Consider the following 20,449-nt stretch of genomic DNA (forward strand, 5'->3'; position numbering starts at 1 on the left):
CTTGTCCCGGCTCCCTGCAGCATCCCCCAGCCCTGGCCAGGGGCTGCTCTGGGCCTGTAGGAGGTCAGAGCTGGGAACCTGCTGAGGCTGTCCTGCTTCCTGAAATCATTGTAGGGTGTACGTGCTTTCTAAAAATCTTTGTTCTGAGTTTATTCATTAAATGTGACTTTATAGTGGAGCCAGAAAGGCTGAGTAGCAGATCATTGCTCTGCAGTTAACGTGTGAATGAAGTGACAGATAGTGAAGTGTATCATGGATGTGGACAGTTGTTCATTTGCTGAACAGTTTTTGTGTGTGTTTGTTGTTTTTTTTATTTTTTTGTTGTTGTTTTTACTTTTTCTGTAAATTAATCAGCTGTGGATTTAATATTCCCTTGCTGTACACAACTTGGTATTAAATTTACCTAGAGGTAGTGGGTCAGGGCCTTCTTTGCTTTCCTTCACAACCTTACAAAGTGTTTACTATGTTGCGACCACTCTTGCTAGAGGAGTTTAAGGCCCAAAGGATGGCATTTTAAGAAAGGGAGTCTAAGTGCGTATCAGAGGCCTTAGATTTTGTTTTACGTTTTCCTGCAGCAACCTAAATGTATACTATGGTTTTGGATGTTTAAAAGTTGGGCATTGGCAAGCCAGTAGAACAGCTACTTTTTGCATAATGTTACACACCATTAAGGAATATAGAATATACAGATAGGGAGATGTTTACTCATGGGACTTCTCTTGCAGGTGACTGTGATAAGCCATCAACTATTATTCGTTGTACCTTTCCTCTTGGTATTGGAAGGGTATCTGCAAATTATAAGGATGCAGTCTGTGACTATAAGCCATTTCTAAAGTGAAGTATTTTTCTCTGGTCATAACAGGCCTATGTGTGGGGTTTTTTTCTGTATTGGAAACAATTTCATTTTAAGATAGTGAAAATGTAATTTGATTGCATTATGGGGTAAAAAAATGCAACCTGAGTAGGCTAGTTCTTAGCCTTGAGAGTCATGTATAGAGTCAGAAAGGTACTGAGGGTGATTGTTGCAATCAGCAGCAAAGTGATACAATGAACTTTTCATTATTTGGGCACATAAGAGACTTGAGTTAGCCCAGGGAATGGGTAAAACCAGTAGTAGTGGTATTGTGGAAAACACGGGGAAAGGCGTTGAAGTTGTCCTCAGCATTGATGCTCGTTCACTGTGTCTTATTTTTTAAGTGGTGTCAGCCAGTTTAGAGTATGTCAGTCATTTAAGAGTATCTGTGCCAGAATGACCATTATTACAAGAGATGAGGTGGCCATCCAGGCTGTATTGTCTGCCACCTATTCAAGCAAACTGCTGGAATGTTGACAGGGAGTATGGGATGAAGGTACTATATTAAGGGAGAAGGGGAGCCAGGAATATGGACTTAACGTTGCTTCTGATAGCGTTCATGAAGCTGCACTGCAAATGTGGCTGTACTGATGCCAGAGACAGCTGTAATCTGGAAGCAGTGCCGTCCAATTTACTGCTGTACTAATGCTACTAGTTAGGTGAAGCTAACGTATCCTGACTGGCTTGTGTTGTCAGTGTGCGTGGCTGATGTCAATGTCCATTTGTTCTGGTGCTGGAATCGGGAAGTTGAGAGAGTGTGGAGCAGAAACAACGGGCTGAATTAAATGAGTTCTGGCTTTATGAACTTCTGAAATCTGTTCCAGTGTCAGCCCAGTCGGTCTCACTCTTGCTCTCTTCCTTTCTCTCTGGCTTTGGGTGCTGTTGGTTGCCGTGCACGACCATGTCTGGCTGCATGCGTGGTAAACCTTCCCATAGTGCTCGGTGCATGATGCAGGATTACCTGAATGTTTCTGCAGTAGCCAGCCTGAGTCTGGAATAGACAGTGATGATTTGGGTAGCAAACTCTTCTGCATATAGCCCAATTTAGTGGTTTCTTCAGTGCACTTAATCCCATCTCTTTAGGTTGGATGGCTGTAGTTGGAAATACCTGAGCTGGCATCTCACTGCATTAGTTGAAGTCAGGTCCTGTTTCTGCCCTTCTGTATAGTGGCTGTATTGGGTCCTGAGCTGAGCTGCCTTGAAAGAGAGAGGGCTGAATTTGGACTGCACTGGCACTGACCTCGTAGTAAACCCTACCTACCAAATTGAAGTTTACTTTCTTTTCTTTTGCAACAGTTTCCACAGTTGTTTGCCAGACTATTGGGCTGGACTTGGCTTACCAAATAGTTGGCCCGCAGGCATTGCTGGTGGCCTAATAAAAAAAGTGGGCTCTGCAGCCTGGATCCAGCCCTTTGGTTGTTCGTCCATTTGTATTATAAACAAATTCCAGTTTGACTCCTGCCTACTTTGGTTTCAAAGAACTTATACTAAATCTTTGAAATTTTGATACATACCTTAATATTTTTGAAGAAAAGGCAATTTTTTCAGTCCCAAATTTGTCATCAGTCAATGCTTATATAGAAAGGTATATATGTAAGTGGGGTAGTGGTGTACAAGAGGAGGAAAGCGTTGTTATTAATGATACTTCTTTTAAGGCAAGGAAATAACTGATTGAATTTTAATCTCAGAAAGCAAAACATGATACAAGTGCTTGTACATTCTAAAATGTTTCAAATCTTGTGTTGTTCAGTGCTATTACATAGTTGAGAAAATGCGTATGAGGAGTCTTCTGTTGCTGTCTTGTAAGCAAGTAATAATATGGAGGGGACAGTTAAGTGTTGATTATTTCTAAAGATTAATGAAAGCGCAGTCAACCATCTTTGGAGTTGCAGTGACTTCTACCAGTTTTAAATCTTAACCTCTCCTAAACTCAAATAACCTGCTTAGACCAGGTGGTGTGTCCATATGATTTTATATCTTATATAATTTTACATTGGTTTATGTTAAGTTAAATTAGTTTAAAATTTCATCTTTAGGTAAACCAGCATGATGCAGTCAGAGCCACTGTTTTTAGAACAGTGCAGTGCGTTAGCAGAACAGTGTATACTGTGCACTTGTATCCGTGTCCATGGAGTCCCTGAAGTTGCAACAAGTAACTCAACGTTGCCTTGTCCTTATATATTTAGCACTCTATTGAGTGTTTCTTCCTTCCTTGTCTGCTTTCATGTTTACTTGCACTATGTGATCATTTTTGTGGGTTTTGTTAGTGCAGGAGTACACTGTGATTGTGAAGATTTCTGTCATCTTTTGCTCAAGTCCCCATAAAGCGCACAAATTACGATTGCTGTAATGCTGACTTAATACTGTTGCAGTGCTACAGGAGGTATGTGGCACCAGGCCAAAGTAGCTGCAAGTGGATGTTCCTAGTAGTCTTCCCGGTCCCAAAAGAGTAGAGAAGCTAGAGATAAGCAATTTACTTTTGGAGTATGAGGGAAGGCATTTGGGAGATGCTGGGTTCATGCTAGGTTTATATAGACTTACTTGAATTTTATTACATGTTGTTCACCAGAGAACTGGACAACATACGCAGTGGATCTTAAAAGTCATGGTAATTAGAAAATTTTGTGGATCCAAGTTAACTTTGAGTACACAGGCATTTATAAAAAGACTTGGCATAAACAAATATTAGAAGATTGTTTTTTGTTCTTTGTGGTTTTTTTTCTTTTCTTTTTTTCTTCTCAAACATAATTACACCCAAACTGAATCAATTGCTACTTTACAAATATCCATAGTGGCTGTCAAATGCAGTCTGGTGCCAAGAAAATTGTCAGAAATTCTGTTCCCTCAAGGGTAGAAGACCACAGCATGGTTGTTAAAGATCAAACAAAGAAAGAATCAAAGTCTTTCCTTTGTTTCTCTATAAAAATAAAAAGGATCTGTCAAATTAATAGTCATAACTTAAAGAAAAAGTTGTATTTTAAAGTCTTACAGAATATTACAAATAACTCTGCAATAGTGATGATTTTGGTGTGTTGTTTTTTTTTTTCAAAATATGTATTTTTGTTTTGTTTTAATGCCTGATTCTGTATTCTTGTTTCCCTTACTGTTGACTTGTTACTTGTACATTGCTGTCTACCTAACACAGATTTGACCAAAACATTTGGAACATGAAATGTTTTTAGTTTAGCTGTTGAACCTGCTTAGTAGTAACTGTCTAATTTTGTAGCATATTTCATCTGCAGCATCCAGGTGGTGTGATAAAGCCATCTCCAGGATGTCAGAGTGAGAAGTACAAACCATGATTTAACTTCAGCTATCTCCTTGGGTGCCTCTTTGCATTCAAACACTTATCCCCATGAGCTGAAGCTGCACTCCTGTGATTCTGGAGATGAGTGTCATTTAAAACTGGCATCTGACCTTCAGTTTAAAAGAGGTTGAACAGGTTGAGTCTGTGTGTTGTTTACCCTGAAGACCACATTAGTTTTAGTTGTCCAGTAGCTGGCATAGTGTGTGGTGATGCTGCTACTGGTTAATCTTGCTTCTCTGATTGTCACTGGTTTGCTGTTGTTCAGCTAAACTGGTAATTGTTGGAGACTATTGGAATCAAGGTATATTCTTCTGTAGACAAAATTTCAGTAGTGTGTGCTGTTGTTATAAGCCTCATTCCCAGTGGGCAAACACCTGCATCATTAAAGCATCTTTTAACATTAGTTAGCACTTTGCTTTGGCTTAGGGGCCAAAGTTTAAATGAATGTAGAGATCAAACAGTTCTTTTATGCTTTCAGGTCAGAGTTGATGTTTTGTTAGGATGGTGTTAGTCAGTCTTGAATGCTACCTATGTTGTTCCAATAGACAGTAACTTTTGAAACTGCTTCTTTTAGTGCATTTCCTGATATCCAGAGCAGAGCAAAGTTTGGTACATGGCTGGTTCCCAGCTCTGTTATATAAAGAAGCCAAGTGAATGATGTGTCAGAAAACAGTGGAGTTCTCAATGGTTGTTTAAGCTTAGATTCTCTACTAAAATATTGGGTTTACTTTTTTTGGAGAAGGTGATATACATTGTGAAGAGCTACATAGTGCTTATGTGACCAAAAAACTGGAGTAAGCTTCTGTTTTAATTCCCTGAACTGTGCCTCTCCTGAGATAGTAGAATTTATGCTCCTTAAAAATTTTTGGTTTGATTTAAGGCACAAAAGAACAAATATGCTAATTAATTTTTAGTGCTTATTTTTGAAGCCTCTTCTTTGGGGAAGAGATTGCCTTCTCTCCTTGTTATTTTTACTAAAAATAATGCCTAGGTGCTCAGTACTGCAGTTGGATTTTATTTTTGGTGCATTAGAAAAAGGGTAATTTAAAACCAAAATAAACAGAAGGGAAAGTTGAAGGAAGAATTTAAAAGCAGAACCTTATATGAAAAATTAGCTCAAGAATCTTTTAAAGTTTGCTTTCTAAAGAAATGTTAATTATTCTGCATACTTAGCAAATAATTTCTGCCTTTTTTAGTTGTTTTTTTTGTGTGTGTGGTTTTTTTGGTGGTTGCTCAATTGGATAAACAATATCAGAATGAAATTTTTCTGGGATATTTTGTCTTCGTAATCTCTGTTTGACTAGTAACAACTGTTACATGCATTAAAGTGCAGTAGCCTTTTGCATTTGACATTTATGTTGAATGGTACCTCCTTGAAATCAGTATGTCCCTCACATTTTATATCTTTACTTTTAAAATTCTACTTTTATCAGCTGTCTTGACAGGCATCTGCTGTTGCCATCTCATGCTTTACTACTCCTTTAAAGCAGATTATTGGACTAGGTACAGGGTTTAGTTTATGCTACTGGTGTTGTCTACTTCTTCAGAACTTGTTATTTAATGTTTATAAATATTAATACTTCTTTACACTGATGACATTAATGTATATTTGTCAAAGTATAGTCTTGAAATTTATGCAGTCACTTTTGCATTAATATAACGGTGTCAATCAGTGCAGTTAAAGTAGAGCAGCGTTTTACAGTATTGCCTAATGCAATCTGTTAGTTTGAAAAGGCTTAAGAATTCAAATGAACTGTGCATAGAATGTAGATAAAAAACTGTTATGGACGTAATGTCTACTTAATGTCTACTTAATGTACACAATAAAACTGTTGCAATTATAAGTTAGTGGTGACAAGTCTCATTTGATGGTTGATCTCTAGGTTAAAAGCAAATTGAGATTTTTGTTATTAACCTTTTTCCTTACATTCTTACTTAGCTGACATTCCTATTATTATTTGCAGTGTTCACAAACAAATGCATTTGTGAGTGGCAAAATTGTATATGGATATGTTTAATATATTAATGACAGATGTTGCTCTTTCTGTAGCAGTATTTGTAAGCAAATACAATTCTTCATCCTCTGACCTTTTCTAATATGTTGCTTCTTTAAAAGGTTTGGAAGAAAATCTACAAACTGTCCTTTTAAATGTAGGAGAAAATTGGCTGTTTGTTTGGAATCAATTTTTGGAAAGATCTCTTTATGCTTACACCTCTGAAGAATTAGTAGTAGTTTGCTCTCACAGACGAGGACATGTTTCCATACAGGAAATTATCTCCTAATGTTTCTTTCTCAAGTGCTTTTTTTGAGGTACTGCTTCTGTAGCCATATTCTTCTGAAAAAACATTTAAGATTACAAATAACTGCTTTTCTTATACAGAACAAATGAAATGTCTTGAATAAAATAGATGCTGTCTCTGCTCTTTTTTACAAAACCTTAAGAACCACAGGTTTGCATCTCTTCCTGGTGTCTTTCCCTTTTTTGTGACAGGAACGCATGATTAAAGGAGAAAAAGAGATGAGGCTGTAGAAATTAAAAAATATAAGAGAGGATATAGGAGCCAATATGTGTCTTTGACATATGCTCTTCACTAGTGTCAGGTTCTGGAGCATGACCTTTGCCTGCTGTTTTCAATATCTGGGGATGCCCATTGACACAGTGTGGATGTTGCTCCCTCCACAGGAAAAGTGGTGGTGTGCTCCTGCCATGATTACTCCCATAGCTCATTCTGGTCGTTGCTTGTGGCTGTTTTATTTGTTTGCCTTGTAAGAAAAATTTAAAAATTACCAAAAAGCCCATCAAAAGAACTTTAATAAAGTTGCTAGTTCACATATTTAAATCTGAGAAATTTCAGAATTCATATTTGAGATGAACCTTTAAGTACTCCAAGTGTGCGAGGAGGTAATTTTCAGTTAGCAGCCCAAAAATATTTTTCAGTGGAATAGTATCAGTTGGAGTGGAGTATTTTCAGTTGTTTCCTCTGCGCTTTCCTCTGTTAGTTCCTGGCTGTGGACCCCAGTGAGTAGGGCATGAACACTGGAGGCTGTGGAGAGTTACATGACTATGTTTTTGCCTTAATTCTGCTGTCTTGTGACCCCTGCCTGCTTCAGTACATTGTTTCAAATTAATTTTTTGAGTAGAATAAAATTTGGAAAATTACTTTTCTGTGGAGCTTACTTAGAGCAGAAATTGGAAAGTTAACTTCTGAAATAAGATTTCTCCTGGTAAATGTGCTTGAATTGCAGAATGGTTGACGCTGGAAGGAACCTCTGGATGTCATCTTGTCCAAACTTCCTTTTCAAGCAGGGTCACCTAGGAGAGGCTGTGCAGGACCATGTCCTGTTGTCCAAGGGTGGTGATTCCACAACCTCTCAGGACAACCTGTGCCAGTGCTGGGCAGAAAGCTGCAGTGCAAGCCCTATCTCTGCTTGCAGCAGACTTGCACAGCTCTTAGGCTTTTCTAGACTCCTAGCTCATCCAGTGCCTAGGATGCTGGGAACTTAAACAATGATGATACAGTATTTTTATATAGGGTCAGTATATGTATATGCAGTCAGTAAAGAAGAACTAACAATTTATTTGTTTGTATAGTATTCTTATCTGTAGTAACTGAGCACTTAGCAGGTGTTATGTGCTCAGGTAAAGGAGTGAGCAAGCAGAGGGAAGATGGGATCAAAGTGTTAATCGAGGTATTGTAACCTGAATTTCTGTGTGTGTGCACAAGAGGACCCAGCTGGCATTGGACAGTCAGTCTTAATGTAGGGGTGTGCTTTATTTGGCAGCTTCTGTATTTGATATTTTTGTGTGTAATTTTATACTGTTGAATATAGTATCCTAAACCTATTTTGATGCAAGGGTAAATTGCTTCTCCTATGAAACACAGAGGATATGGGATAGGTCTGAAGTTTAGCCTGGTGCATCTACCTGCTTGGAAATAAGAAAAAGAATATTCTCACTTTTCTTGTACATATAACGAGTATTTCCTGGGTGATGTATAGGTTAAGGATGTAATTTAGTGTGTTTGATAGAAGGCAGCCACCCTGCTTGAGAGAGTTATCTCTCTTCTTTCCTCTTGTTCCCTGCTTCCTGTCCTCCCTTCTCTGGAAAACATTGAAATGGAATTGAAAGTTTCACACAAGAATGCTTGAAATGCCTGTGAGTTAGACTGTGTGAGAACCCATTCTATACTTCTGGCAGATATTCAGGAAAGTTTAGCCCTGTTTTTCTTGAAGCTATGATGTGATCTGTTCCAACAATGCAAGAGCTAAACTTACACCGTCTCTTGAGATCATAGCTTATTAGTATAGAAGAACTAAAGACTGGGATTCTCTTGTGCTTCAGCAAGAGAGCATGCCAAGGGGCCACCCCACACCCTCACATTTGAACAAATATAGTAACCAGATTTGGAGGGGAACTTGCTAAAGCCATAATGCAGTACAGGTGAATTAAAACAAAACAAAAAGTTAAAGGGGAAAAAAATGATGGAGGAACATTGGATTAGGGATTTTAATTATGATAAGAATAATTTACTTCCAGTCATCTTAAATCAGACGTGATCAAGCAATTCAGTTTTAATTTACCTTTTATAATTTGGTATCTTTATGACAACCCCCATCTAGGTTGTCTTTTACAATTTGGTGTCTTTACGCCCCAGGTAAAAATAATTTTTATTACAAAAATTGTTGCTAAGTAGTTGAAAAATGTGAGCAAATTATTTAAAATAAAAAGGCAATCAGTTAATTTGTTTTCTTTTTCTTTTGTTCCTTAGCATTGTGAATATGTGAAAATAAATACATACCTATATATTTGAGTGCACTTACAAAATTAGGATATGTTAGGATGAATTGAGGACAAATTTGCTCTCCTGCTTGGCCACATTATCCATGGTTTTTCTTTTTCATCATTGTTTGCCATGCATTTTCTTCCTCTACTTTGAGTTCATGGATTGTGGTGATAAATGAAGTAGTAATGGACTACCTAAGGGTAATGCTAAAGAAGATTTACGGCCAAAATATCAGTAGAAGCCTCATGCTAAAACTCAACAGTAGAAGTGCAGCGTGTCCCATGAAAGACAAAAAAAGCAAGTCTTTAGAGGGACAACAACATGAAACAAATCTCTTTTAACAGTTTAGTTTTGGGTAATGGATATTACTGTTAATTGAGGGAGTTTCAACTTGGTTTCTCATTTTTATTTCTTCTGTTTAGATTTTGTATGCAAACAGTTTTTTGTACTTGTTTGTACTAGCTAGACATGCAATTTTTCAGAAGAAAAATAATGTAATTTCGACATGTTTGTAGATCTGCTTTTAAGTGTACTGGGATTGCAGCACTTCGGTGTGCATGTGTTCTAGATTAAATTTTTTTTTTTTGAGAACCGTTGTAATCTATGGTAATAAAGTAGCTGTAGCTTCATAGGTCTATTGTTCGATCCCTTATCTTTGTCAATTTCGGGGGCCAATTAATTCATTCAGTTGATGTAGGTTTCATTTAAAATCAGATATCAGGATTTTTTGTGCATTTTCATTACTTCAAAAAACCTGAATAATCTGCTACTTTGAGCCCTCTCTCAATCCAGTCTCTTTGCTGGTTGCTTTGCTCATTCTCTGCTTGCTGGCCTAGGGGAAACTCCCTTTAGAGCTATTTGTGAAGTTCTGAATATATTTTTTTCCCTAGCAAAAATAATTTTTTGTGCATAGATCAAGGGTGTGTATGAAAGGAGGCTGTCCTTAGGAGCCTTGTTGGGTAAACTTAACTTGATTCACAATAAGGAAAAACAAAAGGTGTTTCTAAATATTAAAAAAAATGGAAAGTATCTTGGAGTTTACTGCCAGGATAGGACAATGCTGCTATCTTGAGGAGGCTGAAGCCAAAGCAGAATGTGTAGCAATGGAAAATTTTTTACTTATTTCTAAGAAAGAGCCATATTGTTGAAGGCTACCCCAAAATAAAGCCAAAAGTCTTTCTCAAAAGGCTTTCAAATAGTGTCTTAAATGTCCAGCTGGACATGCCCTCTGTGCTGTAAGGGAAAATGACATCCATCTCCCACAGTTCTTTAAATGCTTATGACCCATTGGTAGCTTTTAGTCACTTTCCTGCCTTTTTTTTTTTTTTTTTTTTTTTTTGGTCAGGAACTATCCCTAAACATCTAGAGCTTTATTTGATCAGTCTTCCTATGTATTTCATACAGACATTTTTAATTATTTCACTGTTTTTCCATACACATGAAGAAGTTCCTGCAGCCAGATCTCTGTGTTTATAGACTATGTTGAGGCACAAAACCAGTTTATGTTGTTTCTGCTTTTGTAGTATGTATTTTTTCTAACATTGAGATGCAATGAAAAAAAAATTTGCCACATTTATTGGCAAAAAATTTGTAAATATAAAATTACATCTTAGTCTGCTTTTCCAAGGACATTAAACTGATATCATCAGTTGGGCTTCTTCTTCAGTAACTGTTGAATTTGATGACCAGTTTCAACATGATTTTACTGAAGAGTAACAATTTCAAAGACCACTAAGTTGCTGTATGTTTTGTCACTGTCAGCAGACTAAAGAATGAATCCCAAACTTACTTCCTAGCAAAACCAGGGAAACCCTTGTCATTTGTCAGCAGCTGAACAAGTATTAAGATTTGTATACTGGCTGCCCTGTTGGCAAGCACGTAGTTGAAAATTAGTTTGTGTGTGGGTAGCACACAGTGGCATCACACTTGCCAGCTCTTGCCTTAGAGTGTTTTAGTAGAAAACTTCAAGGGAACAGAGGTTACAGAGGTGGTGGGTACTGAAAGGAAAATAGCAGAGAAACTCTTGGGAAACCATATTTCTTGGGTTTTTTTGCATACAGAACTGACTTCTGATGTGGAAAAGCATTCTTGATTCACAGAAGTGCTTAATTCTATTTTCTTTAATTTTTTTAGTTCATTTAAATTTATCCATTATGTACTTTTCTTTCAGTGGTGTGATGAAAGATTCAACTTCCAAGCTACGTTTTTACAGTGCTTGGCAAAACATGTGCCAAATATTTACTCAGCTGAAATGGACCCCTTGCTGGAGAAACAAGAAGAAATGGTCCAGGCAGCAATATTATACCCTCTGGAATGTTATTTGTTTGGGGAAGACCCAGATACATTCCTGGAGAAACTACAACAGAGTGGAACCTCCCAGCTCTGTGGGAAGGTGTTCAAAGGAGGGGAGACAACATACTCTTGCAGGTAAGGATGAAAGTATGTTGTCATGAATGTTCCAACGTGAGATAATGCAGCCAAGTGGTTTAATAAAATCAATTGTGCTGCTAACTAGTGATTGCTTGTGTGTTGGTAGGTCTTTTCTTAACTGACAGTGGCATTTGCTTCACATTTCAAACCATGTTAGACTGAGGAAAATTGCATGTGAAGAGCAAGCTCTGGCAGAGAAATGGGGAAGGAGATGGATACTAAAGGTACTGAAAGCCACTGGTTGAAAAGATTGGATGACAGAGTGTCAGTATGGGATCTGTAACTGAATTGGGGGAGAACAGGCATAAAAATCTGTGCTCACACTTTCAGAGTCTTAAACAGAATACAGCATTTCTGAACATTTTCAGTCCTTTGCTTAAGCAAAGTGACCAGTGATCATTTTTTCACCTTTCTCATCCTGGAGTATATTAAAGATGTCAGCCCGATGATTTGATGGAGTTTATTTTATTTCACATGAATGCAAATATATTAACTAATATTAACACTATGAATGCTAATATACTAATATTAAAATCCAGAGGTCTTGTGCTGACAATTCATTAATATTACTATGATAGTTGTAGTCATAGTTTATTGTAGTTTTCAGTTTGTTAAAAGCCTAGAAACTTTCATCAGAGATCCAACCCTTAGAATTTAGGAAATGTCAGAATGAAAGCTCTGTGTAAAATTTATGTTTGTGAATGACAGTGTAATGTTCTAATCAATCGCATACTATTCAGTTTTCTGTAGGAATAGGTTAGTATTGTATACAAAATGAGAATGGTCTTTGAAGAAGCTCTTACATGTTTGCTGGGAAGTGTATAGTGAATGTGACACTGGATTGTATGAAGGAGAAGGATGGTCAAGGCAGATTAGGACTGCTGTAATGGGAATAATTTTGTTCCTACCTCTGAGGAGTTCTCTTATGATAGCAGGCAAAAAGGCAAAGCTGTATTTCTGAGAAGTGGTCTCGTTCTGAATTCCTGTCGTGTAAAAAGGTAGCATTCATACAAAATACTGTACTTACTGCTTCAACTGAAGCTAAATATACATGTGCTTTAGGCTTATAAAATGCTAAAAAAACAATAGGTACTAAATAGATTATATATACTGATAAATAATAGGTATTAAAATCTAAATGTCTTGAAATGCGCATTCAGATCTAGCAGGCACTTCTGGATTTTAAATTTATGGTCATAAATGAATGTTAATGAAGTATTAAGTTGTTGTAGTGAGGGTTGTCACCTGAAGGTTTACAATAAAATTCGCTCTGTAATCTACCTTTTTAGTTGTATTGTAAAGGACACTTGAACTAGGTGTTGAACAGTAGCATAAAACAAAAACCTTGACATGTTTTCATTGAATGACTGTCATCCACATTTTGTGTAGAATGAGACAGCATTTAAAGAAAAAAATATTGTCCATGTTCTAGAGAAAAGAGGCTATACAAAAAAGCATATGTATGTGGGACAGAGAAAAAAGTTTAATTAGATTTCCCATGAGTGTAATTCTGGGTTTTCAGAAGTGCATGACTGAAACCATTGAAATTAAATTTTAAAGTATGCATTCTTTGGCTCATTTAATAAAGGAATTATCTCAAGATTGAAACTTTGTTTAGTAAGTTACACACAACCTAGCAAGAGTGGCTTTCATCTGCTTTCTGTGATGTGGAGTAGCTGGTTTGGTGTATTTTTTTTTAATAATTTGAATCTGTTGTTAATCTTTTTTTTTTTGAGCTGTATTTTCTTTTGTGCTTGAAAATTACATGCGTTAGTTTTAGAAAATTTTCCAGTTACCATTTTTGTTTCAGAGACTGTGCAGTTGATCCAACCTGTGTACTCTGTATGGACTGCTTCCAGAATAGCATTCACAAGAACCATCGGTACAAGGTAGAAACTTCTTATATTAAGAAATTGTACTTGCAGATTTTGAGAAGATATTTTTAAGGGCTATAATAAACTGCATATAAACTATTAGTAATTCTTATTTAAAAAAATAAAATCTGGGATTTACTAATTATTTAACTATCTCTCTCATGTTTCTAACTACATAAAGTCTCCTTAAAGAACAGAAAATTTATATTTCATGGATTTGTTCATGAATGCACACGTTACTGCCTTTGGCAATATCACAGAAGTGCATGTGAGAGCAAAAAACTGACTGAAAATTATGGTTCTGTCCTGAGTCCCTGTTAGTACTGTGCCTATACAAGGGCTATTACCTCAGCACTTATGTTAACAAATGTTAAGCATCAGTTTTTAAAATTGTGGATATGCAATTCAAATGCAGGGTTACAGCAGTTTAAAGGTATCTCTGTTACGGTCTCTGCCCCTTTCCCCTGCTCTTGCTTGGACTTTCCCAGTCTGCAGTCCCTTAGAGATGTATCTGCTCCAAGTGAAGCCTTTTCTGTGAGCCACAGTCTCTTCAGGGGTATACCTGTTGTGGACTATACTTGTCCACAGCCACAGTTGCTTTCAGGTGCTCCTGTTCCAGCGTGGCCTTCTCCATCAGCCACAAAGCCTTCTGTGATAGACCTCCAGAGTCATGTTGCCACAGCCAGGGTCCCTCCAGAAATGAAGCTGCTCCAGTATGGCCTTACCCATAGCTGCAGTTCCTCTGTGGGTGTACGTGTTCTGTCAAGGGCTTGCCCATGGCTCCATGCTTTGAGGTGCTCCAGCATGACTTCATGCATGGCCACTGATTCTTCAGGGTGTACCTGCTGCAACATGGACTTCTCCATAGCCACAGATGTTTCAAGGTGTATGTTTTCCCGTGTGGATTTATCCTTGGGCCATGATCCCTTCAGAGGTATACCTGCTGTGGCACTGTCATAACCAGGGTCACAGATGCTCTGTGGTGTCCTGCTACTGTGTGGACTCATTCACAGGTCGTAGTCCCTCCAACTCAAGTTCAGACTGGAGTTCCAGCCTGTCCATTACAGCAGCACAGAAACTGCAGCCATGCCCTGGCCATCTGTCAGCCCCAGCGCATCACTGTTGCTGTTATCAACGTTTCCAGGCACAGCAGAGTAAGATGATAAGCAGTACAGCAAGCAGAGGAAGCAAAAAGCAGCTGCTAATGAGCAAAAGACTATTGTAATGTAAGGCAAGCAAGCACCATGGCAAGCAGACTAGCCTACCAATTAATAGCTAAATAGCAAGAACAGCTATAAATTCAGCCTAGCATTTTCTGATAAAATCTGTTATCTCAAACCCTTTAAGCCCCACGTTTGGTGCTAAAAAGGACTGTCCTGGTTTAACGCTAGCTGGCAACAAAGCACCAAGCAGCTGCTTGCTCGCTCCCCACTTTTGGGATGGGTTAGAGAACTGGAGGGGTAAAAGTGAGAAAACGTGGGTTGAGATGAAGGCAGTTTAATAGGTAAAGCAGAAGCCATGCTCTGAAAAAAAGCCAAACAAGGAATTCATTCAGTGCTTCCCATCAGCAGGCCACACTGTTCATCCATCTTCAGGAAGGCAGGGCTCCATCACACAGAACAGTTACTTGGGAAGACAAATACCATCACTCTCAGCATTCCTTCCTTCCTCCCCCTGCTTTACGTGCTTAGTATGACATCATATGGTCTGGAAGATGTCTTTGGTCATCTGGGGTTAGGTGGCCCAGCTGTGTCCTCTCCCAGCTTCTGTTTGCTGGTGGGTGGTGTGAAGTAGAAAAGGCCTTGACACTGAGCACTGCTCAGCAATAACAAAAACAACTCTGCATTATCAACACTGTTTTCAGCATAAATAAAACAGAGCCCCATACTAGCTGCTATGAAGATAATTAACTATCCCAGCTGAAACAAGCACAAGGAGATTTAGAACTGAATCATCTCCTTCAGAATCTTTCTGGTTCTCTTTAGGCCAAATCCATGTTATCTTTGAGAGATTCCCATGCTTTAATTATTAAAGAGCGATCTTTTGAATAATTCTGAGCTAACTAGCTGCCTAAATCATTTCCTTCACAGGCCCCCTTTTTTGTTTGCTTTCTTCACTGAGACCCCAGTAATTTCAACAGCCTTGGAAGCAGAAATGGAAAACAATATACTAAGTATAATTTTTAAAGGTAGTCTAACTCTGCTGCAAGAGGCAAGAAAATACACAGAAACATTATATATTCAATTATCTTTCACAACCAAAAAGTAGGCTAGATTTTTTATTTTGCAGCTATTCGTTTTATTAATTGACATGACATCCACTGAGGAAATTTATAACTTGTATTATCAACTGGATGTAACATTCCCCTTGAGTAAGGATGTTTCAATGAGAGACAGTTTGGAAGGTGGTCCTAGTGAATTAATGGGACCAAAATACAGTATTCTTCCCCACTGCTTAAGTTTGTATACTGAAAAAGAATTGTAAGTATTGATTCAAACACATACAAAACTACTGGAATAATAAAGAGAAAACTTCAATATGCATGCACACACACCATTTACAGAGAAGAGGAAAACAAGGGAAAACAGACAGTAACGTTTACAAAACAATTTGAAATCTCCGCTGGGTTGAGAAACTGTTGTCCTTTCTGTTTTTTAGGAACTTCTTCAGGCAAGACATGGAAGTAGGTAGTCAGATGGGAGCAGATTTGCTGCATTTCCATTTAGAAGATACAATCTAAAGAATACAGATTATGGTTTTACTAGACTCAGAGTGATTTAGGTTGGAAGGGTCCTAAGGAGGTCACCTAGTCCAACCTCCTACTGAAAACATTTGTAATTAGATCAGGTTATTTTAAAACATTTTAAGTAAATAATAAATTTATCAATGCCTTTATTGGGGCATTCAGTGCTAAGGATAATTATTTTTGCCTGAGTTTTTTATTAACTTTTTCCCAAAAATGAAGCATCAGAATTTGTACTTTTATGAAAGTGCAATGCAAAGTTAAAATTGCAAGAATGTATTTAGATGCTGATTGTATCTTATTTTCTTTGGTTAGAAGTTGAGGGACTACTAGATGTCTGCTTAATATACACATACTCTTCTTTAGATTATTTTCAAACTTTACCAAGTAATTTGTAAAGAAGGCATTAAGCACCTTTGCTGTAATTTTGCTAATAAAACCAGAAATTAGTATTTTGCCATTTATTAAGTGGTTCTTCATCAGTTAAAGGCTTTTCCATCTGTTTTCTGGTTAATTTTGTTCAAGACTTGCATACTTTATTGCAGCAACAACTGTATTTCATCCTTCATATTCTGCTCGAAATATTTGCATTCCCCCCCACCACCTCTGATAAGTCTCTCTTTATCTAAAAAAAGAAAATATTTGTTTTAAGTATGTTGGTTATGCAGTGACTCCTGTATTTTCCAAGTAGGCATTTCTCCTTGTTTTTGACTTAAGGAATACGTATTTCTATTTTGCTTTGTGTGTGCATATTTTGTGTCTAAAGTACGTGTTTTTTTCAGATGCATAGCTCCACTGGAGGCGGGTTTTGTGACTGTGGGGATACAGAGGCATGGAAGGCTGGACCGTTGTGTACTAGACATGAGCCTGGAGCATCAGGTTCTGCAAAAGAAGTAAGAATATTGCTTAAAGGGAAAGAATATATATTATAATATTGCCTTGTTATAAAAAGTCCTTATTTCTTTATATGGAAGTACATACATTGTAGAATTCTACGAGCAGGACCAATTGTCTTAAATCAGGTTTTCTTTGTTCAAGGTATTTGTTGGGGTCAATATTGGACATTTTTTTTCTCCAGAAAAAAAAAAGGCAAAACCAATAGAGCAGTTCCATGTGCCTGTTTTGTGCATTTCTGTCTGTCGTTTGGAATTAAAATTGCAGTATCTTTTCTTTTGTTTATGTATTGCTCAGTTCTTATTTACAAATTGTTTTCCCAGTGGTTAGTAAATGTTTAGATATAATACTTGTATTTACATGTAGTTATTATGCAGTCAGAGTTGGTAGACTCTAGTGAAAGGGCAGAAGTACAATCACTACAACGAAGTACCTCAGTATATTAATATATACTATATGGAACTATTTGGTAGATTACGTTGCATGACCATGTTCCTTTTTCAGTAAGACCTGTTTGTCAAAGGCTTTGTATGAGGAAGAGGCTTGTGGATGTTTGGATAACCTCATAGTTTGTAGTCTGTTTTGAGAATCAAGGACATTCATAACATAGGAATTTTCTCAGCATATAGTGCTTATTTAAAGAGTTGCAAAGCATGTGTGGAACAGATCTCTTGCCAATTTCTTTTCCAGCATGTTTTCTGATAGTACAGAAGTTTATCACATGCTTGTCAAACAAAAAGCACTCTTTACTGGATGATCCTGACCAGCATTCCATTACTTTTTAGTGCAGAGGCTATATCATGCTAGGGTGTTTATAAACTTACTCTGATCGGGTAGGAACAAATAAGAAGAGGGATATTTTTGCAGTATGTTTGTCTGCTATGCAGAATGTGGTAAAAATGTGCTTGGGCTGCTATTTTTAAAAGGTAGATTAAGTTTAGACACAGAATGACCTCCTTTTAAAAATGACCCTGTAGTAGAAGACAGGTTTCAATCTGCCAGATGACAAGCATCAGAGTTTTTAGCACTTCTGAGATAAGGAGATTGGTAAAATACAGTATCCTTACAAAAATCCCTGCTTTGTTTTGTTGTTGTTTTTTTTTTTTTTTTTAAATTTTTACTGTGAGAAGATATTTACAAAACTTGTTGGGATGTATGCAGTATAAGCCTCAGAAAAGCAATTCTTCATTTTAGAATCCCCACTCTAGGCTTTTAGGAGTTAACCATTCCCTATTGATTTCAACTTAATGTCTTCACTATGTTAGAAATACAAAAACGCTTTTTCTGAGTGTATCCCTAAAACCAGATAATTTTAAAATTTGTTTCTGAGATGAAGTAAAAATACTTCCCAGGCATATTAAAAAAAATATTTTGGTTGTTGGTTATTTTTATACTTTGATATCTAAACACACTGTTCATTGTGCCGCAGTTTGTTTCTTTGCCTGAAGCTTAAATAATTATACATTTTTGGACATAGTTCTGAGGAAATTTTATTTTTACCCTTTCAATTCACATTAGTTGTATCTTAATTTGATTTTAATGTGGCTTCTATTAAAGTGGATAGCATTGTAGGTGGCATTGCATCATTTAACTTTTTCTATTTGTGTGAGTGCAATTCCCACTTTTAATAGTTTCTAAATCTTTTGATGTAGTTTCTTTTTATTTCTTCTACAAACTGAGAAAGAGCAGCGTCTTGCTACAAGGTTCTTGCTTGGAGTATCTCTGTGCATAGCTTTGTGTTTTCCTCTAGTTCTGTCCTTTTTTTTGTAACATACATTAATGTTTAAAAAGCCAAACTCTTTCGAAATACTGGAAAAGAAGTTTAGAATATTTACAACTGAGTTCAGTAAGTTTATTCTTTGCAGTAGAGTTTTTTTTAATCTGCTCCAAATGATGGTGATGGTAGCTTTGGCAGTGTGGGGAAAAAATAATAACCCCAGACATTTACATTCTTAATTACCAAGATCTACAATGAGCTTATCCAAAATTAAGTGTGTACACACATTGATGCTTGTCAGGTCAAAAAACTGTTCAGAGATCTGGAAGCAATTGATCATATTAACACATTTTTATTTCCACTACATTTTTAGCTTTTCTGTCATATGGACACAATATAAGGTTGCTTGTTTTTTGTTTGGGTTTTTTTAAAGCCAACGGTTTCATAAATGAGTAACCGTGACTGTATAGTTGATTTAAGATTTTTTCATAACCATTCTTCTTGGCTATGTTAAACACATGACTCTTTCTGTTCTTTTATGCTTAACATCTGTCAGATTATGTATTGCAGAAGTGAATGCCCTTAGTTCTTTGGGATTAAAAGCTTTATTCTTGGAAAGAATGTTTTGTTTCTCATCTCTTCTCATTCTGGGAAACACATATTCAAATTGTGTAGGTAGTTTTGGTGATCCTAAAATTATAGGAAACTATGTGTAAATCCTCTAGAAAATACCAGCTTCTGTTTTCTGTGTCATGTTGTATATAACATTACTGGATTGGCTTGCATTAACATTAATAAGATTATATAGCATTTATAAATGTATATGCTGAAAGGTAGTATGTGGGAAAGGTCATCAGCATCTTTGGATTAAAGCGCTCTTTTCACACAGTGTCCTTGCAAATGTATTTGTCTTATACCTGAATGTTCATTGCTTAGTTCTTAAGTGCAGACTTGGTAATGATTTTGTTTGCTTATAGCTTTAATTTCTCTCCTGCTTAAATGCTTACAGAAAGTATTAACAATGTTATGTGATGTAGACACTTCACTTGATGAGCTTCATTTGGGTGGATGCGAAATGTCAGTTCACAGGGCTATTTTGAATTATTTGTAAATCTGGGATAGGTTCTTTGAAAAAACAAAACAGTTAGGTTTCCTTGGATTATTCTGTTAAAGAAGTGTCGTAAATATTTGAGAGAAAACCTGCACAGCAGAGCAAGCAATGTAGGGAAGGTTTGGGTCGCAAACTTGTAATAATATCTTTAGGTGTAGAGGAATCTGATAACCAACTTTTTAAACTTAGGTTAATAAAACTAATTGAAGTTTCTTAATACATTTGGTGAGGTCTTTCATAGTCTATTCCTAGATAAAGCCTAGATGTGTAAAAAAAAAAGTACATGAAACTGCTGGAATACTACTGAGAGCCCTTGGGATGAAATAATTTTGAAGTGAAGACATTAGGTGCAAATAATTTGCTTGAAAATAATGAAAAGGCTGATTCCCTGAAACAAATTGTAAGGTATTTTACCAACCCTTTGTTGATTTAAAAAGTTTCCATATTAATGTTATCTCATATTTTGCAGAATTCTGAATGTCAGTTGAACGAAGAAATTATGGAGCATTCTAGGAGGGTGTTTCCTTCTGTGATAAAATACATTGTAGATATGCTTATATGGGAAGAAGAGAAGGAACTGCCTCCAGAGCTCACAGTTAGGTAGGGAGTATTTCCAACTTTCTCTTCAAAGCATTAGAAATGTGGATAATAATTTTGCCTGTTGTATTCTTACTCTCATGCAAATATAGTAGTCCCAAAATCCCTCTAAACGGCACTGTAGCATTTTTGACCAAC

General features: G+C 36.8%; 1 protein-coding gene across 1 annotated transcript in view; it reads left to right on the top strand.

The window, feature by feature from the left end:
- Positions 1 to 11,196: 11,196 nt before the first annotated feature.
- Positions 11,197 to 20,449, top strand: part of UBR1 (ubiquitin protein ligase E3 component n-recognin 1) — a 52,491-nt gene continuing 43,238 nt past the window's right edge. Inside the window, exons 1-4 of the mRNA XM_009999745.1 lie at positions 11,197 to 11,372; positions 13,186 to 13,264; positions 16,775 to 16,885; positions 20,184 to 20,314. Of these exons, the coding sequence (XP_009998047.1) occupies positions 11,197 to 11,372; positions 13,186 to 13,264; positions 16,775 to 16,885; positions 20,184 to 20,314 (497 nt within the window). The remainder of the gene's footprint in view (positions 11,373 to 13,185; positions 13,265 to 16,774; positions 16,886 to 20,183; positions 20,315 to 20,449) is intronic.

This window comes from Chaetura pelagica, unplaced genomic scaffold, assembly GCF_000747805.2.
Source record: "Chaetura pelagica isolate M959 unplaced genomic scaffold, ChaPel_1.0 scaffold416, whole genome shotgun sequence".
Lineage (NCBI taxonomy): Eukaryota > Metazoa > Chordata > Aves > Apodiformes > Apodidae > Chaetura > Chaetura pelagica.